Here is a 25,861-nt window from a genome sequence, read left to right as displayed (position 1 = left end):
CTGCAGAGCACACACAGGAAACAGGGAGGGGGTGCAGAAGGTCCTTGTGAATATACCTTTTAAAATACCATGGCACTGGGTTGCGGTTTCCTGGTTGAACCCTTTCCTCTTTTTCAAGGACTATTTTCATGCATGGGAGACTAGCCTTGTGTGCTTCCATTTTATTCTCTCTAGAGTAACCTTTCTTTCAAAAATGGCAACTTACCAGGACAAGTAACCTCCTCCTCCCTACCTCTTGCACTGTGACCTTGGGCTCTACTCTAGCAGCATTTGAAGGAGGGTGACAGAGATTGTTCCAGATACAGAGAACCTGAGCCAACGGCCTGTGTGCCAGAGACTGCTCTTCCAGGCACAGGGAACTGCTGGCCTGTGTCCCAGTCATCTTGAGCTGCTCTAACAAATCACCCTGACTGGGCACCTTAAACAACAAGCATTTATTTCTAAACAGCTCTAGAGCTGGGAGTCTAAGATCAAGGTACAGCAGATTTGGTTCCTGGTGCGAGCTTCCTCATTTACAGAAGAACACCTTCTCCTTCTGTCCTCACATGGCGAGAGAGAGAGAGAGAGAGAGAGGGGGGAAGAGAGAGAGCAGAAGGGAGGGAGGGGGAGAAGGAGAGGAATCTAGCCTCTTCCTCTTTTATAAGGACACTAATCCTATTATAGGGCCCCCACTCTCATGACCTCACCTCAGCCCAATTACCTTTCAATACCCCTACCTTCAAATACCATTACACTGGGTGTTAGGGCATCAGCATATGGATTTGGGGGTGAGGGGACATAAATATCCAGTCCATAACACCCTGTGCACCCTGTGCCTGGTTGAGTAACAATAGATTAAACTCAAAGCTAACTGGGATGAGTGTGTGATGGGTGTAAGGAGGGACGGGGAAAGTCAATGGGTTCTGACATCTGCAGTCTGCCTCTGGGGATTTCTAGAAGGGATTGTATGATCACTGAATGCACACGGGTGGTGGTGAGGACAGGTGTGTGTGGACCAGGCTGCAGTTGGAACTGGACAGCCTTCCTCATGCACCTGGCAAGCAATGCCCAAGGCCATCCCTGCAACCTGGAGTCCCTGCTGCGGGTGGGAGGGATGCATCTAGACTGGGTGGGGAGGGCACAGGATGGCTGCAGCCTCTGCCCCTCCTGAGGATGTGAATGTGAATTCTGAGTGGGGTGATGCTTCAGGACAAAACAAGGATGAATCTTGAACCCAGGTTTCCAGCTTGGTAGAAACTGGCTGAGAGAGAGGGCTTTGGATATAGGGCTCCATTGGCACCTCTGAACAACACCATACCCCAGATGAATACCTCTTCTTCTGCTCAATGCCTTCCTGGGTGAGAAAAGATGGTCTCGTGATAGGCAGAGATGAGCACATGAAAAGAGTGGGTCAACTGGAGGAAGCCGGAGGGAGAAAACACCATGAGCCAGCCGGTCAGTGTGCCAGGCAGGGAGAGGAGAGAGCAGGGCCTTAGACGAAGGTGACCATGTCATTATCGTGTCATTATCACCCATATCATGATACATTTGAGACTGGCAGGGGCACTGCAGATAGTCATCACTGGACAATGTATGGAAACTGGCGATGAGACAAATCATGACATATGGCTTGAGAAGAAGAGAAAGGAGAGGGAAAGGAAGGAGAGACAGAGAGAGGAAGAGGAGAAGTAGGAGGAGGAGGAGGCAGAGAAGGAGAAGGAGAAAGAGGAGGAGGAGGAGGAAGAAAAGGAAAGGAAGAAAGAAGAAAAAAGAAAGAAGAGAGAAGAAAAAAGAAAAAAGAAAGAAGAGAGAAGAAAGAAGAAAAAAGAAAGAAGAGAGAAGAAAGAAGAAAAAAGAAGAGAGAAGAAAGAAGAACAAAGAAGACAGAAGAAGAGCAGGAGGAGGAGGAGCAGCAGCAGCAGCAGCGAGAGCCAAAGAGAGCCGCCCTGTGTGGGCACGTCTGGGTGCCACTCTGCCAGTTGTTTTCAGAGTGTCATCTTACCCCTTTTCCCAGACAAGCAAAATAGCACGTTAGAGAAAAATATAATGATATGAGCCTCTGCTTGCTCCAGAAATTCAGAGCTCCTAAACAAACACAATTTCCTATGAATATCAAACAAAAAGGAAATAGAAAATCCAGAAGAGCAAAATCAATTTCTCATTGTTCTCTGCAACACCTGCCTAATTTCTTTTAGGTCCTAGGCACAGGGGCCAGCGCTTATTCACAAAGCTTTTTACAACATGGAGAAATCACCATGAAGCTACTACATCTGCAGAAAAAAAAGTAGAGAATAAAGACCAAAACATGAAATCAGCAAATATGCATGGAGTAACTATGTTTTGGAAATGTGTTGCCATGTGGACTGTTCAGGGCGATTCGCGACTGCTTCCATTTGATCAGACACCGCTATGTGGGGGTGTCAGGATCTCAGAAGTGTTCTTGGGGAAGGACATGTGCTTGGCAAATATGAAAGGGCTGGCAGCATTCTGAGTACTGGGAAAATGAGGAAAGGAAGATACAAAGATGAAAGTAGAAAAATCCATCAAAGGATAAAGCCAAGCTAGGAAAGGAGACTGCAAAAAGAAGTCAGGAAGCAGAGAGAAGAAGGGCTGCTCCAAGAGGGTCCCAGACAAGGAAGTTGGGCTTGGACTCCCCGCTGGACACTGCATCCCCAAACAGGCACTACACAGCAAAGCTGTTCCTCTGCATGTAAACCCAGTCCTGCTCTCACAACCTAGGAGTGACATAAGATTGTGCTTTTTAGAGATAACTTGGGATACATAACGGCAAATACATTGGAGAAAGGCAAGAATGGATGTGGGGAGATGTTACGTGGCTATTACAGTGAATCAAATGAGTGATGACAGTAGCTTAAATTGAGGTTGTAGCCATGGAGATGATGATGGTGACCTGTTCTCACAAGACCTATGTTTTCCTGTAGGAGCATATGCTTCAGATTGAGAAGGTTCATTCATTAGTGTGAGTCCATGTCAGTCTCACTCTTGGCCAGGAAGCTCTATGAAAGCAGGGAGTACACCTGTGTTTTGGGATATGCTAATACCCTAGGCCATGCTACCATGGCGCCAGGCACATGGGAGGATCCAACAAACATTTGTGGAGTGGACGATGGAGTAATTCAGAACGCTTTCCCAAATGATCTCATTCACAGCCATGCTTCAACCATCAGATGGTTGGATTGACCTCACTCAAGTGTCTACGACCAACCTGGCTCCCTCCTCCAGAATTATGTATCCAAGGATCTACTGAGCATTTCCATGTGAAGATGTTAATGTGTCTCAATTGTACTCCACAGGTCCAAAACTGGGCATGTGAACTCCCCACTCCCCAGTGGATTTCTCCTCCAGTGTGTTTCATCTTAGGGAATGGGACCCTGACCACCCAGACCAGGGCTGCCATTCTTCACACCTCCCTCTTCCTCATTCATGAATCTCCTGTCATTACAAAAGCCTTTCATCTCCTCAATTCTGTGAATTACAATCACTTCTCTCCATTGATCACAGTGGTTAAGAGTGCAGGCTTTGGAAGGGCATTGCCTAGGTTTAAAAATAGGCTTCACCCCTTACTGGCAATTTGCTTAAATCCTCTGTGCTTAGTTTCCTTATATATGAAGTGGAAATAATAATAGTTTGTGTTTTATTGGGTTCTTTTGAGAAGTCAATATGATGATGCATATTATTGCTTTCCAAAGTGCTAGCTGCAATCACCACTACTGCCATCATCATCACTACCATCACCACTACTGTCACCATCACCATCACCACTCACCATCACCATCACTATCTCCACGGCTATAATCTTAATTTAAGCTACTGTCATCTCTCATTTGATTCAATGTAATAGCCACATAACATTTCCCCACATCCATTCCTGCCTTCCTCCAATGCATTTTCCGTTATGCAACCCCAGTGATCTTTAAAAAGCACAATCTCATATCACTCATAGGTTTAAATTATATCAGTGGCTTCCCATAAGAGATGGAATGAAAACCAAAATGGTTAACATGGTTTAAATAGCCAAACTTAAGCAATTCTTAGTCTCAAACCCGCTATGTGCCTTCCCACTTCAGGACCTTTACACATGCTGTTCCCTCCGCAGTGAACACTGTTCCTTTAGCTTTCCCTTCTTTCTTTTTCTTCTTGGTCAAAACCTCTCTTAAATGTTACTTATATTCACTGTCTCCACTATAATTCATTGCACAATGTGTTCTGCCCCCATCTTTCCACTAAAATTGCCCAAAAAAGATGATTCCTGGCACCTGCTGCTAAAGCCATGCACTTATTTCTAACCTTATCTGCTGTCCTTTCTGAGCATCTGACACTATCAGCCACTATTTCCTTAAAGCCCCCTCTGCCTTGGGCTCCTCAGATTCTGTTCTCCTGGTTCTCTTGCTCTTTTTCTCCTGGTTCTCTTGACTGATTCTTGTCTTTCCTTCATTTGCTGCTCTTTCTGTATCAGCCTTTTAGAAGTCAATTTCCCCAGGTTTCCCACTTGGATCTCTGTTTGTTTTTTGAGATGGAGTCTCACACTGTCGCCTGGGCTGGAGTGCAACGGCGCGATCTTGGCTCACTGCAACCTCCACCTCCCAGGTTCAAGTGATTGTCTTGCCTCAGCCTCCTGAGTAGCTGGGATTACAGGTGCACACCACCATGCCCAGCTAATTTTTTGGATTTTTAGCAGAGATGCGGTTTCACTATGTTGGCTAGGCTGGTCTCGAATGCCTGACCTCATGCTGGATCTGTTTTTCTCCTATTCTACTCATTCCTTGTGGGTGATCCTACCCATTTGTGTGGCATCCATTGCATAATGACACCCAAATCTTGTCTCTAGATTCTTTCTCCCTCCTGAGCTCCAGACCCACGTTCCTCCATGGGGGTGTTTCATAAACACTTTAAACACAACACATGTAAAGCTGAAATCTCAGAACGCCCTCCCTTTCTCTGTTTGGATCTCAATGAATGGTACCAACACCCATTTAGTTGCCCAAGCAAAAGCTTGAGTCATCCTTCTCTCCTTCCTTTCTTTCCCTCCCTATATCTAGTTAATCATCAAATTCTATTGACTCTGCCTCCTTAGATGTACTCAATTATGTTGATTTATCTCTATTCCCAACACCATTCCCTTAGTCCAGGTCCTCATCATTTTCCTTTTGCAGTATGACCACAGCCTCCTAACCCATCTCCCATTCGCCAGTCCTTTTTTTCTTTTTTTTTTAAATTCAATCCTTTTTTCTCTGCTGTCAGAGTTTAGGGGAAAAAGTTCCCTAAATGATTGTCCAGAGATATAGTGGTTTAAAAGGAGGGATTTTTAGGCAAATAAGAAATTGTTTATTTAAGAAAATATCACCTCTGTGGCCTTTCTTAGTGATTTACCAGGCATATCAGCCTATTTAAGGTTCTGAGAAGTCTTATTGCAAAAGAATCTGTTCAGAATTGTTTAGCCAAACATTTCCCAATCTTTTTGACCACACATTCCCTTCCTGAGGGCACACTTCTTAACATCTTGCAGAACACCATGTTGCTGTTTTAGAACACAAATCTGATCATATTACTTCTTTATTTGAAAGTAAGACAGATACCTGGATAGACACCAAAAGAAGACAATTTGCTCTTTATTCTCTGGGCAATTAGAGGCCCTTGGAGATTCCTGAGCTGGGTAATAACCTAATACCCACACAATCAATAGCCTCCAGTTATGGGCACTGCTATGTGCTTTGTGCTTCACCTCCACCATCTCCAATCCTTACAGCATGAATCCCGGGTAAGGAGACTGAAGCCCAGATCAGTTAATCATTAAGTCCCAGGCCACACAACCAGTAAGGATGGAGCAGGACTTGGCTAGAAGTCTAGGTGGCTTTAAACCCTCAGCTATTTGCAATAAGCAGGTGGCATTTTGCCTGCAGGAGACATTGGAAGCAGGAAAAATCAGAAGGCTTGGACGTATTCCTGGAAGTCAGTCACTTCTGTTCTCCACCTCTGTTCCCCACTGACCCCAGATAATGCCTCAAGCCATTCTTCTGAAGCCTGGGTCTCATTGCCTTCTCCAGAGGCCTGTTGTGTTACTTTCATCCCTTAAACACCCAGCAGGGTATTTCATACAACTCCAGGAACATTTTGCCCCTGCTTAAAAATATGTGTTGTTCCCTAGTGCCTGTCCATTTCCAAATTTCTCTGCCTGATATTCTAGGCCCTTCATTCTCTGCTGTCAACTTTCCTTTTTGATCTTGACTTTAGATACTTTTCTAAATATAATCCATACTCCAGTCAAACTGAACTACTTACTGTTCAGAGGCCTCCCTGCCTTTTGACATGCTGTTCCCCACTCTTGGAAAGCCTCTTCCCGTCCCCAGTGTCACTGCTTTAAATCTTACCTCTTTTTCAGGACCTTTTCATTGCTGACTCCATGGAACATGTCCTAATCTGAACTAATCAGCTGCTCTCTGTTTTTCAGCACAAAAGAACAATGAGTTGCTCCTCCCTAAACTTGGAAATCAGGTTAACTCCTGAAAATTAAACTAGTAAAATTCACAGTGGATGGCATCAGCTCTTTGCAAAAGTGATATACCCAAAGGAAGACTCACAAAGTGGATAAAGAGAGAGGAAAACATCCTCCTGGAGGAAGATGACCAGGGCTTACTCTCAGGACAGAATTGTGCCTCTATATCAGAAAGATGAGCAAACAAGGCCCTAATCAAATCAGTTACAGGAAACAGAGAGAGCCAATCAAACTGTAATCAATGGTGATAACTGGCCATGACAGTGACGTAATCAATTACGCTCTGCTCTGGTGGTGTGGAAGCACAGCGTGTGCTATAGCAGAAGGCAGCCAGAATGACGTGGCCAGGGAACAGCAGTACTAACCAAAGGAAACATTCATGGAGTTTAGGGACACTGGCTTTCAGGACATGGGAAGGGTTGGCTGTGAGCTGGAGATGGCTCATCCCATGTCCTCAGGCCTGATTAGCTTTCCCGAAAGTTCCTGCTTCCTTTGTTCAAATTACCCACTAAGCAACCTTCTGAGAACCAATCTGGCTTTCCCTCCCATCATCAGAAAAGGGTGTTCTGGGCAGAGGAAAGGTATGTCCTCAGTGTATCTACTCATGGGGATGCTGGGAAGATTTAATGGAATAATGTGTGTAGAGGGATTGGCCCAGGCTCCACACAGTAATTGTTCAATAAATGTAGATAACTGAAATTAGTTCAGCATGTTGGAGCTCTGCTTATGATGACAAGCTCATATACATTTGGTTAAGGTGAACTGGCATCCTGGTGTCCAGGTGCCCTGATGAAGGTGGGTACCTGGACCTGCAAAACAGATGTTGTGATTCTGGGTAGGAGTGAGTAAAAGGACGTGTTGCCAGGCAAGGCCTGTTAACCCTCCACCTGGCTCAAAGCACCTCTACTTCATTATCATCCTCTAAGTGCCCCACCAGCGCCTTCCTCTACCTGCTTAGCACACAAGTCTTATATCAGTTTTGTTCTATTTTTAATGCAATCACTTGTGGATCTGTAATTCCTATTTCATCAGAGTGTAAACTCTTTGAGCATAGGAGCTTTTAAGTCCCTTGCAGAGCTTCAAGTATCATAAATACTTAATAAGTTGAAATGAATTGAATCAGAGGCCAAACAAATGATCTGGGGGTTCAAGCAAAGGCTACAACATGTATTTCCCAGGCTCCTAGAGAAGTAGTATGCGAACATTTGGAGAGAAGGCCTGGTGATGCAGGCTGAGCACATCTCTCTGATGCCACCTCACTTCTTCCACCCAGGGGTGGATATGGGAGAGCTGCGAGGCTGCAAGAAAGCTGCTCAGCTGCCCAGGAAGAAGACAGAGGGACAGACAGATGGACAGAGCAGACGCCTTCACACTTACCCGGATCTCCGTCTGGACAGTGCATTTGACCAGTTTGAAGTTCTTCCCAGGATTAAAGCTGTTGCTATAGAAGCAGACCTTGAGGATACGCACGTCTTCCTTTTCCACATCTACTGGTACCACCACCATGGGCTCTGCAGGGCCTTCAGGCCGGCGTAACGTGCCCAACTTTACTCGGCTCAGGGGCTCGGACACCCCAGACATCCTCTCAGACAGCAGCTAAGACCGGCACATTGCAGTCCTGCAGAGACAGCAGAGGGTCAGCCCTGAAGGAGCCCCACACAGATCCACATACCTCATGCCCCAGGGACAGCACCCACCGAGCTCCAAGACAGACACAAATGCTATATATTCTCCCATTCCCAAAAGCTCCCCTGCAAGGCACCTGGCTCTCTTGACTGGGAAAGCTGCAGCAGAAAGGGGCAAGTTGCAGAAGCATCCAGGTATGAAACCCAGACTTTGGGCTCCCAGGGGTATGAGCTCTGTCTCCTGGAAGCCCCTCTCTCTGGCCCATTCCTCCCTCCACCCTGGCACCCAGGCAAGGGGCCCACCCTTAGCAAAGGCAGCTGTGAGAGGAGGCGGTCACAGCTTGGTTCCAAGGCACAGCTGAGCAGAAAAAGCAAAGAGCGAGACAGTAGAAAATAGCAGGAGAGGAACAGGGACAAGGGGGAAAATCCGAGAAGAAACAGACTGGAGAAAAGTGGCCAGGAGGGAATGGGAATGAAGGCAGGAAAGGGCCCAGGTGGAGGGCCAGGCTGTCAACTGATGCTGTCCACCCCCATCCTCAGCTGCCATCAAATACTTTCAGGGTGGGAGACTTCCGTCCGACAGGAGCTCATCACATAGACATCACTCATCACATGCAGGAGGATTCAAGAGGAACAGCGTTCTGCCCAGCAGCCCCGCAGGGAAGCGCATTCTGCACGTGGGAAGGAGCTGAGTTGGGACTCTAGAAAACCCAGCCCAGTTCTGCTGACAGCCTGGGTTGACACAGATGTAGACGATAAGAATCCTAGGAATCTGTAGTTCACCTTGAATCTCAGCAACATTGGTCCGGGCCTCTAGATCCAATACAACTCAGTAGAGTAGGGTTTATCTCCCACTGATCTAAAGCAGGGAATGCCCAAAGGAAGAAGTGGATGTTCTAGCTCTAGATGGGTGGCGTCAGCCTTAGCTCCACATAATCACTTGGGAAGCTTTCAGAAACCCTAAACCAAGCCCTGTCCTCAGAGACTGCTGTCAAATTGGTCGGGGCTGAGCATTGACATATTCGTTTCCCAGGATTTTTCTAACGTTTGGCCTGGGTTGGAAACCACTGTTCTAGAACAAGCTTAGCTCTTACCCTGAAACCCCTTCTTAAAGAAAAATATCCCCTTTCTAAGAAGAGACTGTGATTTTAGAGGGAGGGAAATTCCTTGACCAGGAGTTGGGGGCAAAATGATGGAGTTGGCAATGTTAAAACACCAACATGGAGTCACATATTTGAAAAGTGGAATCATAGCCTGTATTTATTTATTCACACTTAGAAAAGAAATAGAAAGATTTAGAAAAGAAAAGATTTAGAAATAGAAAAGAAATGTTTGGAAGCCATTAGCTTCAAAGAGCCATTCCTTTTTTAAAAAGTGAATATGTATTATGAAGATACAAAAGAGAGGCAAGGATGAGAGAAGGAGCTGGGCATGTCCTTCAGGTCAGGGGCAGGCAGACAACTGGCAGCATCAAGCTCAGAGTCCACAAGGGCAGCAAAATGTGGCATGAGACCTAAGGAGAGAATATGCAATCTGCTTTAAGATATATATATTCTTACCTAAAAGATATATATATTCTAGAAGTAGCTGTCTATTCTGGAGGTATCCATACCATTTTCCAACAAACATCTGCTGGACATGTCCTGTGTGCCAGTACTCTGCTGTGTAGTGAAGATGTATCCCAGATCCCCTGACCTTCAACAAGGAATCCAGGGGGAAGTCGTTTGAGAGGTAACCCCAGGAAACATCAGAGAAATGATGACAGGGAGGGGAAAACAGCTAAAAAGGTGATCAAGTGAGTTATCGCTTGCACAACCACAGTTTAATCCTGCTGGGAACTCTAGGAACCAGGACAGAATGTACCCCACCAAGAGAGGGAGGGATTTGGGGTATCTATACACCACTCTTACAGTCATTGTTCCAGCACATCCAGCCAGTTCTGCACAAGGGAGAGCTGAGAAAGTCCTCAGGCACAGAGGTGCAGAGCTGGCGGCAGGTGGGTAGAAGAGAGGATTGGACTGAAATGGCAGGGCCCAGGGGACACAGGAGGGAGCAGTGGCAGCCCTTCTACAGGGTATGAAGATGAGAAAAGCATGCCTTTCCCTAAAGAGCACACACTCTAATCAGAGACAACAGGCAAATACACTCACACAGCACAATATGGCATATCTAATAATGTTTCAGGCAACAGTGGACCACATATACAATGGTGGTCCCCGAAGAGTGGAACGGAGCTGAAAAATTCGTCTCACCTAGTGACATCGTAACAGTGCTAAGGTCACAGCACAATACATGACTCGTGTTTGTGGTGACACTGGTATAAACAAACCCACCACACTGCCAGGAATAGAGAAGTCTAGCACATACAATTATGGGTGGTACATAATACTTGATAATGATAATAAAGATTATGTGACTTGTTTATGTACCTACTCTATGATACTTTTTATGATTATTTTAGAGTATACTGCTTCTACTTATAAGAAAAAAGTTAACTGTAAAACAGCCTCAGCCAGGTCCTTCAGGAGGTATCCACAAGAAGACATTACTCTCATAGGCGATGACAGCTCCATGCCTGTTACTGCCCCTGAAGAGCTTCCAGTGGGACAAGATGTGGAGCTGGAAGACAGTGATATTGATGGTCCTGATCTTGTGTAGGGTTATGCTAATGTGTGTGTTTGTGGTCTTTGTTTTTAATAAAAAAGTTTAGAAAGTAAAAAAATAAAAAATAAAAATCTTTAGAAATGGAAAGCTTATAGAATAAGGATATAAAGAAAGAAAATATTTTTGTACACTTGGACAATGCACATGTGTTTTAAGCTAAGTATTATACAAAAGCATCAACAAGCTTTAAAAAAAGTTTATAAAGTAAAAACATTACAGTAAGCTAAGGTTAATCTATTACTAAAGAAATACAGTTTTAAAAAATAAATTTAGTGTAGCCTAAGTACACCGTGTTTATAAAGTCTACAGTAGTGTATAGCAATGTCCTGTGCTGTCACATTCACTCACACTCACTCACAGATTCCGAGAGCAAATTTCAGTCCTGCAAGCTCCACTCACTGTAAGTGCCCTAGACAGGTGCGCCATTTTTTATCTTTTACACTGTATTTTTACTGTACCTTCTCTATGTTTAGATACACAAATACCTACCATTGTGTTACAATTGCCTACAGCATTCAGTACAGTAACTTGCTGTACAGGGTTGTAGGAGCCATGTGCTATACCATATAGTCTAGGCTGTACCATCTAGGTTTGTGTAAGTAAACCAGAGAAATGATGATAGGGAAGGGAAAACAGTCAAAAAGAGTGATCAAGTAAGTGATCATTTGGGCAACTGCCATTTAATCCTGCTGGAAACTCTAGGAACCAGGACAGAATGTACCCAACCCAGAAAGTGAGGGATCTAGGGTATTTATACCCTCAATTGTGTTGTAATTACCTGCAGTATTCAGTACAGTAATCTGCTGTACAGGTCTGTAGGAGCAATAGTCCAGGTGTGTAGTAGGCTGTAGCATTTAGGTTTCTGTAAGTACTCTGATGTTCACACAACTGCCTAATGATGCATTTCTGAGAATGCATCCTCACCCTTAAGTGACAGGTGACTGTATATGCAGCTATGGAGGCACCACACATGCAGCAGGTCCCAGCTTCAGGATCTACTGTATCTAGTAAGCCTATGGCCCTGAAGCCCCTGGACATCTTTGGCAATCATGATGTGTCCATGCAGGTTCATGGACTGTGACAAATGCGCCACTCTAGGGGGTGTGGGATGTTGATAGTGGGGGAAGCGGTGCTTGTGTCAGGGCAGGGTGCATGTGGGAACTCTCTGCACTTTCGGCTCAATTTTGCTGTGAACCAAAAACTTCTCTAAAAATAGTCTATTAATAAAAAAAATGTAGCAATGAGAAACCACACCCTGATAGTTGTCCTCCCATTCCGCAGCCTGGCTGGGCAGGGTCTAGCCCACTCAGGAGCCAACTCCCATATCGGTCCTGACCAAAGAGAAAGATTCACACTGTACATCAGACCCAATGCAGCCCACACCATCATCAGTGTGCTTGGAGGACCCTGGTGTCTTATCTTCATCAGTCTCCCTTGGTCCCTGGTTCAAGAGCCACTAACTGCAGTCACCAACATAATTCAAGGAGAAATATTTCAGCAAAGTCATTTCTGTCACCCAGAATCTACCTCTACCTTCAGCCTGATGCAAGTTCCTCAGTTCTCCCTTTAGCCCTTTGCAGCAGAAACTTCTGTTGTGGATGCTCATTCCAAAAGTAATTACAATTTAAAAATCTATACAGAAACACAAGTGCTTTGCACAACAATCTGCTGCCCAATCCTGGGAGGTGGGCAGGAGTAAAGATGGCCATTTTATAGATGATGACACACTCAAAAAGGTCGAAGTCATTTGGTCAAGGATTCATGCCTGCTAAGTAGCAAACTTAGATCCCAAAGCAGGTTTGAATCAAAACCCACAATTTCTCCCACTTCCCCAGCTGCCTTGGAAGAAGGGCGGCAAAAACTCCATGAAAGATAAAGATGACAATTAGCATCAAATATCCCTGGTCCGTGAAGAATCCAGAACCTCTCCTGGCTTAGAGATAATCACCCTTCTTGTGCCAGGACTTTGTCTTGAGAGGTCCTGGATGGACTCAACACTAGAATATAGGTTTGATCAAAAGCCTCAGGCCCAGGAAGGTGGTGCCCACGTCTCTATTGACACATGGCAACTTCCTCAAGTGCACCCAAAACTCCGATTTGTAGACACAGATCTGTAATGAACACTCAGAACTCTTTGAAGCAAAGTAAATGAACGGTTCCATGAAAGGAAGGCATCTGCCAGCCCTCTTCAGTTTCTTGGTAGAACATAGGCTCTCAATTCCATGCCATCTTCCCTCGCGCTCACCCTGCCTGTGTTCTGCTCCCAGCTCATTTTCTGACTGGCTCTAAAATCTTGTGCAAGTAACTTTACCTCTCCCAGCCTCATTTTCCTCCCCTATATAGTAGGGTAACGCTGCCTACCCTGTTTTCCTCATAGATTGGTGGTGAGGATGAAGTGAGAAAACATAAGAGAGAGTTCCTTGTAAGCAATAAAGTGGGACACCAGTGAAAGGCTCTATCATCGTGACTATTTTCACTTGCCTTTTTTCCAAAATCTTGTCTGATGACCTGTATTTCCTGTATCTTGCTCCTCCTGTCAGTAGTGCTCCAGAAAAAAAAAAAAAGGCTTGCTTTGTAGAACTTGCCAATTTCTGTAGTGTAAAAATTCCCACCATGACTGACCTTCAGGTACCAATGCACATCACCGCTGAATGCTAAGTTAGGAAGAGATGAGAACAATCTGCTGACTCCAGCTCCTCTTCTTGATGACAGAACTTGTTCACGCCTCTAAATATTGTCTGATTATTTGAACTACTCGTCAATAGCCTATCTCTGGCCTTTAATGATCACAAAATCCTCTGATGCTCAACTCATGAGCCAAAAACTCTGCCCCTTTCTCCAGACCTTCTTCCTGGCTCTCCAAGCCCTGGCATTCCATCCTCCCTGCTTCCTGGTCTGCCCCAGATCCTTGGAGCAGAGTCAGAGGAGACTACATCCCGTGGCACCACTGAAAACTCTGGCTCTGAGCCATCCTGGGCTTCGGTTTGCCTCCTGGCCCCCAAATCTGCCACAGTCAAAGTCAAAGAATAACAAACACAAGGAAATGGGCTCAAATTAAAACAGGAAAAGTTCTGACTGGCTGTAAGAACTTCTTGGCCAAAATCTGCAAAGGGTACTACAGGAGGATGGACAATCTCTAAGTTCTTAAGATCTTCAGGAAGAAAATAAATTATGCTCTTCCTGAATGGCAAGACATTGACCTGCCTGCAGGAGAGGGAACTGAAGCAGCATTTAAGTCCCTTCCAGATGCACCAGGTTGTAACTGTACCTAGTACTGTGCTCCTGGCACAGGGGAGATGCTAGGGTTACAGGAATAAGTATCACAGGAAAACTTAACTCTTGCCCTTGAAGACATTATAGGGTAATGTTACACACTTTGTGTTCAGTAAACAGCTTAGCCTCTTGGGGAGGCAGACACCAGAGGGGATGCTGAAAGTCCCAAACATAAAATGCATGGTCTTGAGGACTGAAAGTTCTGTTTCTGGCTGGGTGCAGTGGCTCACGACTGTAATCCTAGCACTTTGGAAGGCTGAGGTGGGTGGATCACTTGAAGTCAGGAGTTTGAGACCAGCCTGATCGACATGGTGAAACCCCTTCTCTACTAAAAATACAAAAATTGGTTGGGTGTGCTGGCGTGTGCCTGTAATCCCAGCTACTCGGGAGGCTGAGACAAAAGAATCCCTTGAACTTGGGAGATAGAGCTTGCAGTGAGCTGAGATTGCACCATTGCACTCCAGCCTGGGGGAAAAGAGTGAAACTCCACCTCAAGGAAAAAAAAAAAAAACGTTCTGGTCCTGATTTGAGAGAGTTTGGAAACGGGACCATTAGTCAGAAAGGCCGTATGATGTCAGAGAGAAGGCGTGTACATCTAACTCATTCAAACCTGGATTTAAACCACTTTCTTGAGGGCTGGTAAGCTATACAACTGGGCCATTACTTGAGTGTGGCAACATGGCAGCCTTAAGTCTCTGTCATGGACCCGTTGTGTGATCTGGACAAGATAATCTCTGTAGGCCTCAGTTTCCTCTATTGGGGCATGAGGTCACTATTACTTATCCTGCAGAATTTTCTGGAGGATCAGACGTTACTTCCGTTACTTCTGTAAACTCCTTGGCACATACATTTTTTAAGCATCTGTGACTTGGAAAAAGAGAGAATTAGAAACATAATACTAAGACCCACTTTTTAATTTTGAAATTTAATTTTAATTATTATTATTTTTTAGAGATAGGGGCTTGCTCTGTTGTTCAGGCTGGAGTTCAGGGATGTGATCATAGCTCACTACAGCCTCAAACTCCTGGACTCAGGTGATCCTCCTGCCTTGGCCTCCCAAGTAGCTGGGACTACAGGTACATGCCACCATGCCTAGTTCAATTTTTTATTTTTATTTTATATAGAGATAGGGTTTCTCTATGTTGCCCAGGCTGGTCTTGAACTCCTGGCCTCAAGTGATCCTTCCTCCTCAACCTCCCAAAGTGCTGGGATTACAGGTATGAGCCACCATGCCTGGCCTTTAAATCTTATTTTAAAAAATCTAAACTGACCTCCTAAGTGCAGGATCAGGTGGCTGTGGCAGCCCCTTCTACCTCCAGTGCTCCGTGCGCCAAGGCTGCCTTTTCACCCAGCCCTGCTTTCCTCCATGCACCTGCCCCACCTCCACAGATCACGCCTCCCTCTCCTCCGCTCCTGCACAGCCTAATTGCCTGTCCTGAGAGCACCACAGGTGCCTGTCCGTGGAAGGAAGCTTCCCAGGAGACAGTCAAGCACAGCCCTTTGGATCTAGCAGAAGTCAGAATGTCATGAGACACACAGTTTATTTCCACTCTGCCTCTGAGTCATTTCCCCTTGCTGTTTCCACATCAACAAGATGGAGAACACAGGCCTTTCCTATCCAAAGGCCTGCTGAGTGCAGCCACTTAACTAATTGGCAATGACCTTGCAGTCTCAGGGAGCTGGTCCTAGGTTTCTGGGCAAGGCTGGGCCCTGCTGGCTCCTCACAGTGCCCCCTCCCCACCCCAGCCAGAGCCCTCTCAGCCCTCAGTTCCCACAGGGCCAGCATTCTGCCTGCTCCAGGGCCCTCCAGTCCAGCATTTGCTAAATCACCTCCCTCCTCTCCAAGCCTTTTCCCCATTACCTTGCGAAGGAAAAAACCAGAAAGGTTGTGATTATTGCCAGCTATAATTGAATGTAATTCAAAACGCATTTGTTGAGATTTTACCACGTTTTCAGCTCCCCACCCCCGCACCCATTACTCACCGGGAGTCCCTCTGTTGCCAGCTCCTGCCAGCCCAGAGGCCAGCTGACTTGGGGGGGTCTTGTGGGGCAGGAGGGGAGCAACAGGGATGCATTACCCTGTGCTTTCTTGCTAAGGGAACCTCCCCTCCTGTCAAAGCCTTTGATCCCTGCAGCTAGCCAGATTTTTCTTATCTCCTATTTGACTTCTGGGCTCCATTCTTCCCTCAGTTCTTCAAAAATCATACTCATCGTGCTCCTTACTTGCCAGGTCATGAATGCCTTTTGGCTGGAGTGTCTTTCTGTCTTCCCTCCTGTCTTCCTTCCTTCTTTCCTTCCCTCCCTCCCTCCCTCCTTTCTTCTTTCATTCTTTCCTTCCTTCCCTCCTCTCTCTGCCTTCCTATGTTTCAGGAGCCATAGCACACCTGGAGCTATGAAGATAAACAGGAGAGGGAAGAAGGTCCCCATCTATTAGATCATAATCCAGTAAAAAGAAAAAAGATAAAACAGAACAAAACACACAAAAACAGCCACAGCCTGCTACGGCCTCTAATAGAACTCTAAGCATGGGAGCAGAGGATCACAGAAGAGAATCTGCCTACTGGGCCTCAGGATCTTAGGAAAAAGTGACCCAGAAAGATCAGGAAACCCCATGACATGCTGCCTGTAGGGCTGGTGAAGAGGATGGGTGAGGGGTCATTGGGAAATGAGACCAGAAGGTGGCAATCTGCTAAGAAATTTTTGAACATCATCCATGGAAAAGCAGATTTTCATTTTAAAAATATAAATCTGGCACAAGGATACAGCACAGGTGTGAGCTGGGAGGCCGCAGGGGGCAGCGAGAATAAGTGCCTCGTGTGTGTGTGGCCACTGGCAATCTGAGAGAAGGATGCCTTGATTTGTAGCACTTGCCAATTTCTCTGGTGTAAATACTTCCATTGTGGCTGATTCCAAGCTACCAGCACGATGGCACTGAAAGGGGAGTTGGGGAGAAATGGACGCCATTGGCTTGTGAGAATTGGTTCCAGCATACCACTGTCTGAACAGTCACAGACTGGGCAAAAAGGGCAGATCTCAGGGTCCCTGGCCTCAAGCCACCTCTGACCCTTGATATCCCACTTGTTTCCTGTAGTGGTGGCACCACCCAGCACTTCAAGACAACAATGTACAAGGTGTATGGAGACATAGCATCTTACCATGTGCCCCTTCCTCCCAAGAGCTTCTTTTCTTTTACTCTCCAGTCCTCTGAAAGTTGTTATTTTCAAAACCACACTCTTTGTCATCTTTAACCCCAAACTAAGTTATCTTCCAACTTCTCCTCTTCAAATCATGATCTCAGCTTTTTCCTTCCCTCTCAACCTCCAACTCCTGCAAATCTCATGTCCCCCTCTGAGTGGGTTACAAAGTTGGTTGTTGAGAAATTTGGTACCATGATGAATCAATGCTTCAATTTGTCTGAGTTCTTCCCCATTTTCTTGAGAGGTTAACAAGGAGGTCAGATGATAGCAGGTGAATTCCTAGCTGGTCAAATGGTTTCTTCTAAAGACTGCTAATCAAATGTCTGCATTAACCTGGATGGCAGACTGTTGTTGTAATTGTTCCTGTTCACACCTTTTAATTGGGTATGAAGGAGCTTGTGGTTATTAAACAAGAAGTATCAAGTTGAGCACAGGATTGGGAGAGATTATGGCTTTAATAGAGGATCAAAAAAAGTTCTTGAAATCCTCACAGGCTGGTAAGTCATGCCAAGTTTAACAAAACGCAACTTGTGAAGTGGGATAAATGAGCCATTCTTCATGTAGATTTAAAAAAAAAAATGTCTTCCCCAGTCTAGGATGAGAAAGATGTGGTTTAGCAGCGGATGGATTAAAAAATAGGATTTAGGCTAACTGTAGATTCACTGTTAGTCATTATGATGTGGCTGCCAAAAAAAGTTAATGTAGTGTTGGGATTACCAGAAAACCCCTAAGAAAGTATGGTGATTTCCCCCTGGGCTCTGCACGCACGATCCCACCTCAGCAGTGAAAGCTGAGGGCCTGGGGTTTGAGAGGCCGTCTTCTAGGGCAAGGGCATTCAACAAAGCCCTATCACATGGTGCAGACCCCTAAAACCAAAGACAGGGTGAGTCATGGGAATGCAGGATGGATTGCTGGTTTTGAATGGTTGTAGGACTGTCCAGTGAAAGATGGATCTGACTCCTTCACCCAAGTCAACGTTAAGAAGAAATGTAACAGCCAGAGGAAGAGGAGCTTCACATTTGCATATCACACACTGAATCTCCCTTCATAGCGTTTGCACCCTTGCTACCTCACTGACATCTCCCAAGGCAGGCTGCTCTCCCATTTTGAGGATGAGGAAAAGCGACTGACTGAGCAGCTTGCCTGGGGTCCCCTTTCTTCAGTAGCAGAGATAAGACCAGAGCTCAGATTTCCCACTGTACCCCAACAAACACAGTCCACAGCCTACATCCCAGCAGTGAGTGCCCCCCAACCTTCCCTCCACCCCTGATCTGAGCTTGGTCTCCACACATCAAGCTTATTTCTGTGCCAAAGAGTACAGCCCAGATGAACTTGCTTTTCTGATGTAGCCCCCAGAATTCTGCTCAAACACAAATTCCTCATACATGTATGGAAAGGAATGCAGACTTTTGACATGTTAATATGTACATAGTCATGGATATGTAGGACTTGATTAAGGTATATTTTATGATACATGTAATAAACAGAAAAAAAGTAGATGATTAAAAAAAAACTCAGGTACTTTTTTTTAACTAGAAAGTATAAACCCAAGTCTAACTGTACAGATGTAGCCTCCCATCTCTCACCACCTTAAAACCAACAAAACCATCCTCTTGAACAAGCTTCACCTGCCAACCCTCTAGTCTGCCACTCTTTGCAAACCTGGTATACGCCAAACATTTGCTTTATGTAAACAGATCTCAAAACCATTAAACATGACCAAGCCCCCATCTGTAGATGTATTTAGCTTTCATTTTAATGCGAATTGGATAAAACAGCAATTTTAATGCCCCTTCAAGCAAACAGGATGCCACCTGTGTGTGAAAAGGCTTGAGAAAATTAAAAATAGACGGAAAAGCCCTCAGCAGTTGAAAATGCTAATAAAAACAACTTTAAGGAACCACCATAAACCTATTCAACAAGCCAAGTTACCTAGGGAAAAAAAAAGAAAAACTTATGTTCATGGACTTGAAATGAACTAGTACAATTGCCAATTACTCAGAACTGGCTTTCTGAAGCAAGGAAGTTAAATACAAAATAACTCACATGTGTTGATCTTGCTACCCAACGTTGGGAAACATACCGCATCTATCCAAGGCGAGGGGTGTGAAGCATTTGCACAAAGATGTTCCTAGCTGTACTATTTATAGTAGTGAAATAATGAGAATCAAAACAAAATGCTCAGGGGGAAGTCTGAGCACTAGCAATAATGATAAACTATGATAAAAATACGAGTAGTGCATGAAAAGATTTATATAAAAATGTTAAGTGACAGAGAATGAAATTTACATACTGATTAGAACTACATAAAAACACAGTCCACATTTAGAACTGCATGCAGTTAAAGATCTTAAGTTACATCGGTTATAATATTGTTATTTTGGTTAAATATATTTTAGAAATGTGTAAAGTCTATTGCACAAGGATAAAAACTGGACCTCTCTCCTATGCATCAATCTATAGCTCCTTCTTGGATACAGTCTTCTTTTTTTTTTGAGATGGAATCTCACTTTGTCGCCCAGGCTGGAGTGCAGTGACATGATCTTGGCTCACTGCAAACTCTGCCTCCCGGGTTCAAGTGATTCTAATGCCTCAGCCTCCCGAGTAGCTGGGATTACAGGTGCCCGCCCCCACACCCAGCTAATTTTTGTATTTTTAGTAGAGAGGGGGTTTCACCATGTTGGCCAGGCTGGTCTTGAACTCCTGGCCTCAAGTGATCAGCCCACCTCAGCCTCTCAAAGTGCTGGGAATACAGTCATGAGCTACCGCACCTGGCCCTGATACAGTTTTATTTTCTGTACTCTCCACATGGCCCACAGAGAGGGGCTGATCTTACCACCAAGCCAGATGAGGAAGCAACTAGGCCCCTGAAATTCACCTAGATTTCTGGATCCTATCCAAAATCAGGTTTGGGTTAAATAGGATAGACAGATATCTCAATGAAATGTGACAAGAGAAGAGATGCCTAGGATTACAGAAAGTTATCGCCAACTCTGAACAGTTCTCCAAGAGCCCAGAGTGTCTGGCAGTGCCTTGAGGTTCTTTGCCACCCCATGATCATGACTTCCTCTCCAGCCCTGAGACCTTGAGCACACGTCCTCTTCCTCCAGCTCTCCATGCCAAAGGGCTCATTTCTGAGAAACAGCAGCAGGTAATAGAGTGCTTCCCTAGCCCAAACCTGGGCTAGCACTTTCCATGCACAATGAGCCCAGTCCATCCTAAGAAAAACCCAAAAGGTAGGTACTATTACCCCGTATCTCATGGATGAGGTCTCTGAGGCTGAGCAACTTCCCAAAGGCCACACAGCAAGTAGAGAGCAGAACTGTGATTTAAGTGGAGTTAGAAGTGGCTACAAGTGTGGGCTCTTTACCGCTACGCCCTGCAGTGATGAAGATTCTGGCTATAATTCAGAGTACAGACCTACCTAAGAAGGAGGCCTCATTCCATAGACACCTCCAGAGTAAGGTCCTCTGGGGCTCTGGATTCTAATGGTAAAACGTTGCTGTTAGATGAGAAACAACCTCAGACAGCACTTGGTCCCTGGGTTCTTCACCCTGTCTACATGCATTTTGGCATCGCTGGAATATATAGTGTAAATATCTCTAAGCCTTAACCTGACCTAGTGCACGGAGACCATGGGGGTTGGGGCCTAGCCATCTGTATTTCTCAATAACATCTCAGGTGATTCTTTATAAAATATTTTTAACTGAAATTGTATATATTTGAGCTGTATAGCAAGTTGATTATTACAGTCAAGCTAATTAGCATATTCATCTCCACACAGTTACCTTTTCTTGTGTTTGTAGTGAAAACACTTAAGATCTATTCTCTAGGAAGACCTAATGAATGCAATTAGGCAAGAGAAAGAAACGAAAGTCATTCAAGTTGGAAAAGAGGAAGTCAAATTGTTCCTCTTTGCAGATGACATGATTTTATATAAAGAAACACCTAAAGACTCCACCAAAAATTGTTTAGAGTTGATAAATTCGGTAAAGTTACAGGATATAAAAACAACATATAAAAACCAGTAGTGTTTCTGTATACCTATAATCAACTAGCTAAAAAAGAAATAGAAAAAGTAATCTTGGCTGGGCACAGTGGCTCATGCCTGTCATCCCAACATTTTGGGAGGCTGAGGCAGGAGGATTGCTTGAGTCCAGGAGTTTGAGACCAGCCTGCACAAATAGGGAGACCAGGTTTCTACAAAACATTTAAAAATTTGCCAGGTGTTGGGCCGGGCATGGTGGCTCATGCCTGTAATCCCAGCACTTTGGGAGGCTGAGGGAGGAGGATCACCTGAGGTCGGGAGTTCGAGATCAGCCTGACCAACATGGAGAAACCCTGTCTCTACTAAAAATACAAAAAAATTAGCTGGGCATGGTGGCTCATGCCTATAATCCCAGCTTCTTGGGAGGCTGAGGCAGGAGAATCACTTGAACCTGGGAGGCGAAGGTTGTGGTGAGCTGAGATCACACCATTGCACTCCAGCCTGGGCAACAAGAGTGAAACTCTGTCTCAAAAAAAAAAAAAAAAATTAGCCAGGTGTGGTGATGCACACCTGTGGCCCCAACTACTCAGGAGGTTGAGGTGGGAGGATCAGTTGAGCCCAGGTCAAGGCTGCAGTGAGCTATGATGATGCCAATGTACTCCAGCCTGGGCAACAGAGTGAGACCTTATCTAAAACAAAACTAAATGATCTCATTTATAATAGCTACAAAAATCATAATAAAATAAGTAGGAATAAATTTAATGAGAGGATATTTTTTAACCAAGAAAGACCTTTATGATGAAAACTATAAAACACTGATTAAAGAAATAGAAGAGGCCAGGCGCGGTGGCTCATGCCTGTAATCCCAGCACTTTGGGAGGTCGAGGTGGGCAGATCACGAGGTCAGGAGCTCGAGACCAGCCATTTCGAGACCAGCGTGGCCAACATGGTGACACCGTGTCTCTACTAAAAATACAAAAATTATCCAGGCGTGGTGGCACGCGCCTGTAATCCCAGATACTCGGGTGGCTGAGACAGGAGAATTGCTTGAACCCAGGAGGCAGAAGTTGCAGTGAGCCAAGATTGCACCAAGGCACTCCAGCCTGGGTGACAGAACAAGACTCCATCTCGGTGTGTGTGTGTGTGTGTGTATGGTGGTTGGGGGAGGGGGTGGGAAGAATTAGAAGAGGACACACACACAAAATGGAAAAATGTTCCACGTTCATGGATTGGAAGAATTAATATTGTTAAAATGACCATACTACCTAAAGCGCTCTATAAATTGCATGCAACCCCCATCAAAAGACCAGTGATATTCTTCACAGAAATATAATAGAAAAGACAATCTTAAAGTTCATGTAGAATCAAAAAAGACCCCAAATAGCCAAAGCAATTCTGAGCAAAAAGAGCAAAGCTGGAGGCATCACACTACCTGATTTCAAAAATACTACAAAGCTAAAGTAACCAAAATAGCATGGTACTGATATAAAAACAGACACACAGACAAATGAAACAGAATAAAGAACTCAGAAATAAATCCACATATTTATAGCTAACTGATTTTCAACAAAGATGCCAAGAACATACATTGGGAAAAAGACAGTGTTTTCAATAAATGGTGCTGAAAAATCTGAATAACCATATGCAGAAGAATGAAACTAGATCCCTATTTCTCACTATACGTGAAATCAACTCAGAATAAGGACTAAAATGTGAGATTCAAAACTATAAAACTACTAGAAGAAAGCAGGGTAAATCCTTCAGGACATTGGTCTGGGCAAATATTTTGCAGGTAAGACTTCAAAAACACAGGTAACAGAAGCAAAAATAGGCAAATGGGATTTTAAAAAAAGATAGAGACAGCATCTCACTATGTTGCCCAGGCTTTTCTTGAACTCCTGGCCTCAAGCAATCCTCCTGTCTTGACCTCCCAATGACAAATGGGATTGTATCAAGCTAAAAGCTTCTGCATAGCAAAGGAAACAACTGACAGAGTGGACCAGGCAACTTGTAGAATGGGAGAAAATATATGAAAACTGTTCATCCAACAAGGGACTGATATCCAGGATACATGAGGAACTCAAACAACTCAATGGTAAAAAATAATAATTTTTTTTAATGAGCAAAGTATCTGAAAGGACATTTCTCAAAAGAAGACATACAACCAGGCATGGTGGCTCACACCTGTAATCCCAGCACTTTGGAAGGCCAAGGTGGACAGTTCACTTGAGGTCAGGAGTTCGAGACCAGCCTGGCCAACATGGGGAAAGCCCCTCTCTACTAAAAATTCAAAAATTAGCTGGGCATGCTGGTGCACCTGTAATCCCAGCTACTCCAATGGCTGAGGCACGAGAATCGTTGGAACCCGGGAGGCAAAGGTTGCAGTGAGAGGAGATCGCGCCACTGCACTCCAGCCTGGGCAACAGAGCGAGATTCTGTCTCAGAAAAACAAAGAAGACATAGAAATGGCCAACAGATAAATGAAAATATGCTCAATATCACTAATCATAAGGGAAATACGAATCAAAACTACAATGAGATAGCATCTCACCCAGTTAGAATGGCTATTATCAAAAAGACAAAAAATAACAAATGCTGGTGAGGATGTTGAGAAAAGAGAACTCCTAAACGGTATCGGTGGGAATGTAAATTAGTGTGACTGTTACAGAGAACTGTATGGAGATTCCTCAAAAAAACTACAAATAGAACTAGAACTACCATATGATCTAGCAATCCCACTACTAGGGATTTTTCCAAAGGAAATTAAATCATTATGTCGAAGAGATATCTGCACATCCACATTGATTGCAGCACTGCTCACAATAGCCAAAATAGGAAATCAACCAAAGTGCCCATCAACAGATGGAGTGCTATTTAGCCATGAAAAAGAACAAAATCTTGTCATTCACAGCAACATGGATGAGCCTGGAGAATGTTATGTTAAGTGAAATAAGTCAGGCACAGAAAGAGAAATACTATATTTTCTCACCCATAAGTGGGAGCTAAAAAAGTTGAGCTCATGGAAGTAGAGAGAATCGTGGTTATTAGAGGCTGCGAAGGGCAGGGTGGAAGGTGGATGGAGAGAGGTTGGTTAATGGATACCAAATTAAAGCTAGATAGGAGGACTAAGTGCTAATGTTCTGTAGCCCTGTAGGGTGACTAGAGTCAATAATTTATTGTATATTTTTAAACAGAAGACAGGATTTTGAATGTTACCAACACAAAGAAATGATAAATGCTTTCCGTGATGAATATGGTAATTACTCTGATTTGATTATTACACAGAGTATACATATATTCAAATATCACTCTGTACCCCATAAATATGTACAGTTATTATGCAGAAATTTAAAAAATTACTAAAATTTTAAAAATCGACTCTCTTAGCCAATCTGAAATATGTAATACAGCATGCTTAGGTACAGTCACCATGCTGTGCATTAGATCTCTGGGACTTATTCATTCTACATAAATAACTTTGTCCCCTTTGACCAACACCTCCCTCTTTCCCCACCCTCCTAACATCTCAGGTGATTCTGGTACCCACCCGGTGAGGCTGAAGAATGGCTGGCTTGGCCCTCAACTCACTGTGAGAACTGAATCGAGAGAGACTCACTCATGGTGAGGCCTCTCCGCTGGGACCCAGGTCTCCCAGTTCCCAGGCTTCAGGCCTCCCTCCCAGGTCGGAGCTCGGCAAACATTTGGTGCCACAGTGGATCTCAGGGAGTGACAAGTCTCAAAGCCAGGCCCTTCATGGGTGTCTCTGAGTCTCTTATTTTAGAGCAGAGTTGTGGTTTCAGTTTTAGTTTCTTGTCATTACCCAAGCCCTTTATTGGGAAATGGGCGCTTGGGTAAAATGGGAAAAAAAAAAATATGTGTTTTCAATCATTCAGCGTTCAGAAAATTTGGGGTAACTTTGGCCTTTAAGACTCCAGCCACGAGGCTTCCAAAGTAGGGAAACCCTGAATGTGGTAGCGAGAAATCCCCCTGCAGGCAGCTCTTCTCTGGCAAGTCTCCCCAGCACAACTCACATGGTAGCAGGAGTTTCCCTCCCTGGTTAAAAACATCAAATAAAATACAAAGGGAAAACCCAGCCGAAAATTTCCTGAGCAAGGTCACAAAATGACTGTTATCCTTTCAGAAGAAAGGTAGGAGAAAAAGGTCTCAGGGATCCAAAATCAGACTTGAACACAGCACCAGGAAGCCAGGGCTGGGCAGAGAAAGACCTGACCCCGAGAGTCTCCTGTGGATCACGATGTGAGTAGCAAGTCCCTGAGAACAGGAGCTTATGGACAGAAAGCTCAGCAATGTGTCGTCCAAACAATAATAAACAACAAAAACAACATCAAAAAAGCACAGGGCCAGGTGCAGTGGCTCACGCCTGTAATCCCGGCACTTTGGGAGGCCAAGGTGGGCAGATTGCCTGAGCTCAGGAGTTCGAAACCATCCTGGGCAACATGGTGAAAACCTGTCTCTACTAAAATACAAAAAAATTAGCTGGGCGTGGTGATGGGAGCCTGTAATCCCAGCTACTCGAGAGGCTGAGGCGGGAGAATCGCTTGAGCCCAGGAGGTGGAGGTTGCAGTGAGCCAAGATCATGCCATTGCGGTCCAGTTTTTTT

The 25,861-nt window shown here is 44.7% G+C and overlaps 1 protein-coding gene across 3 annotated transcripts in view; it reads right to left on the bottom strand.

The window, feature by feature from the left end:
• The window catches only part of PTK2B (protein tyrosine kinase 2 beta), a 135,063-nt gene that overhangs the window by 54,678 nt on the left and 54,524 nt on the right, over window positions 1-25,861 (bottom strand). For all 3 annotated transcript variants that reach the window (XM_030817008.1, XM_030817006.1, XM_030817007.1), the window contains exon 2: window positions 7,871-8,111. In XM_030817008.1, coding sequence (XP_030672868.1) covers window positions 7,871-8,074 — 204 coding nt within the window. In that variant the 5' untranslated portion in view covers window positions 8,075-8,111. The remainder of the gene's footprint in view (window positions 1-7,870; window positions 8,112-25,861) is intronic.

This window comes from Nomascus leucogenys, chromosome 8 (assembly GCF_006542625.1).
Source record: "Nomascus leucogenys isolate Asia chromosome 8, Asia_NLE_v1, whole genome shotgun sequence".
NCBI lineage: Eukaryota > Metazoa > Chordata > Mammalia > Primates > Hylobatidae > Nomascus > Nomascus leucogenys.
Note: the sequence above shows the minus strand (reverse complement) of the source record. Positions and strands in the feature narration are given on the sequence as shown.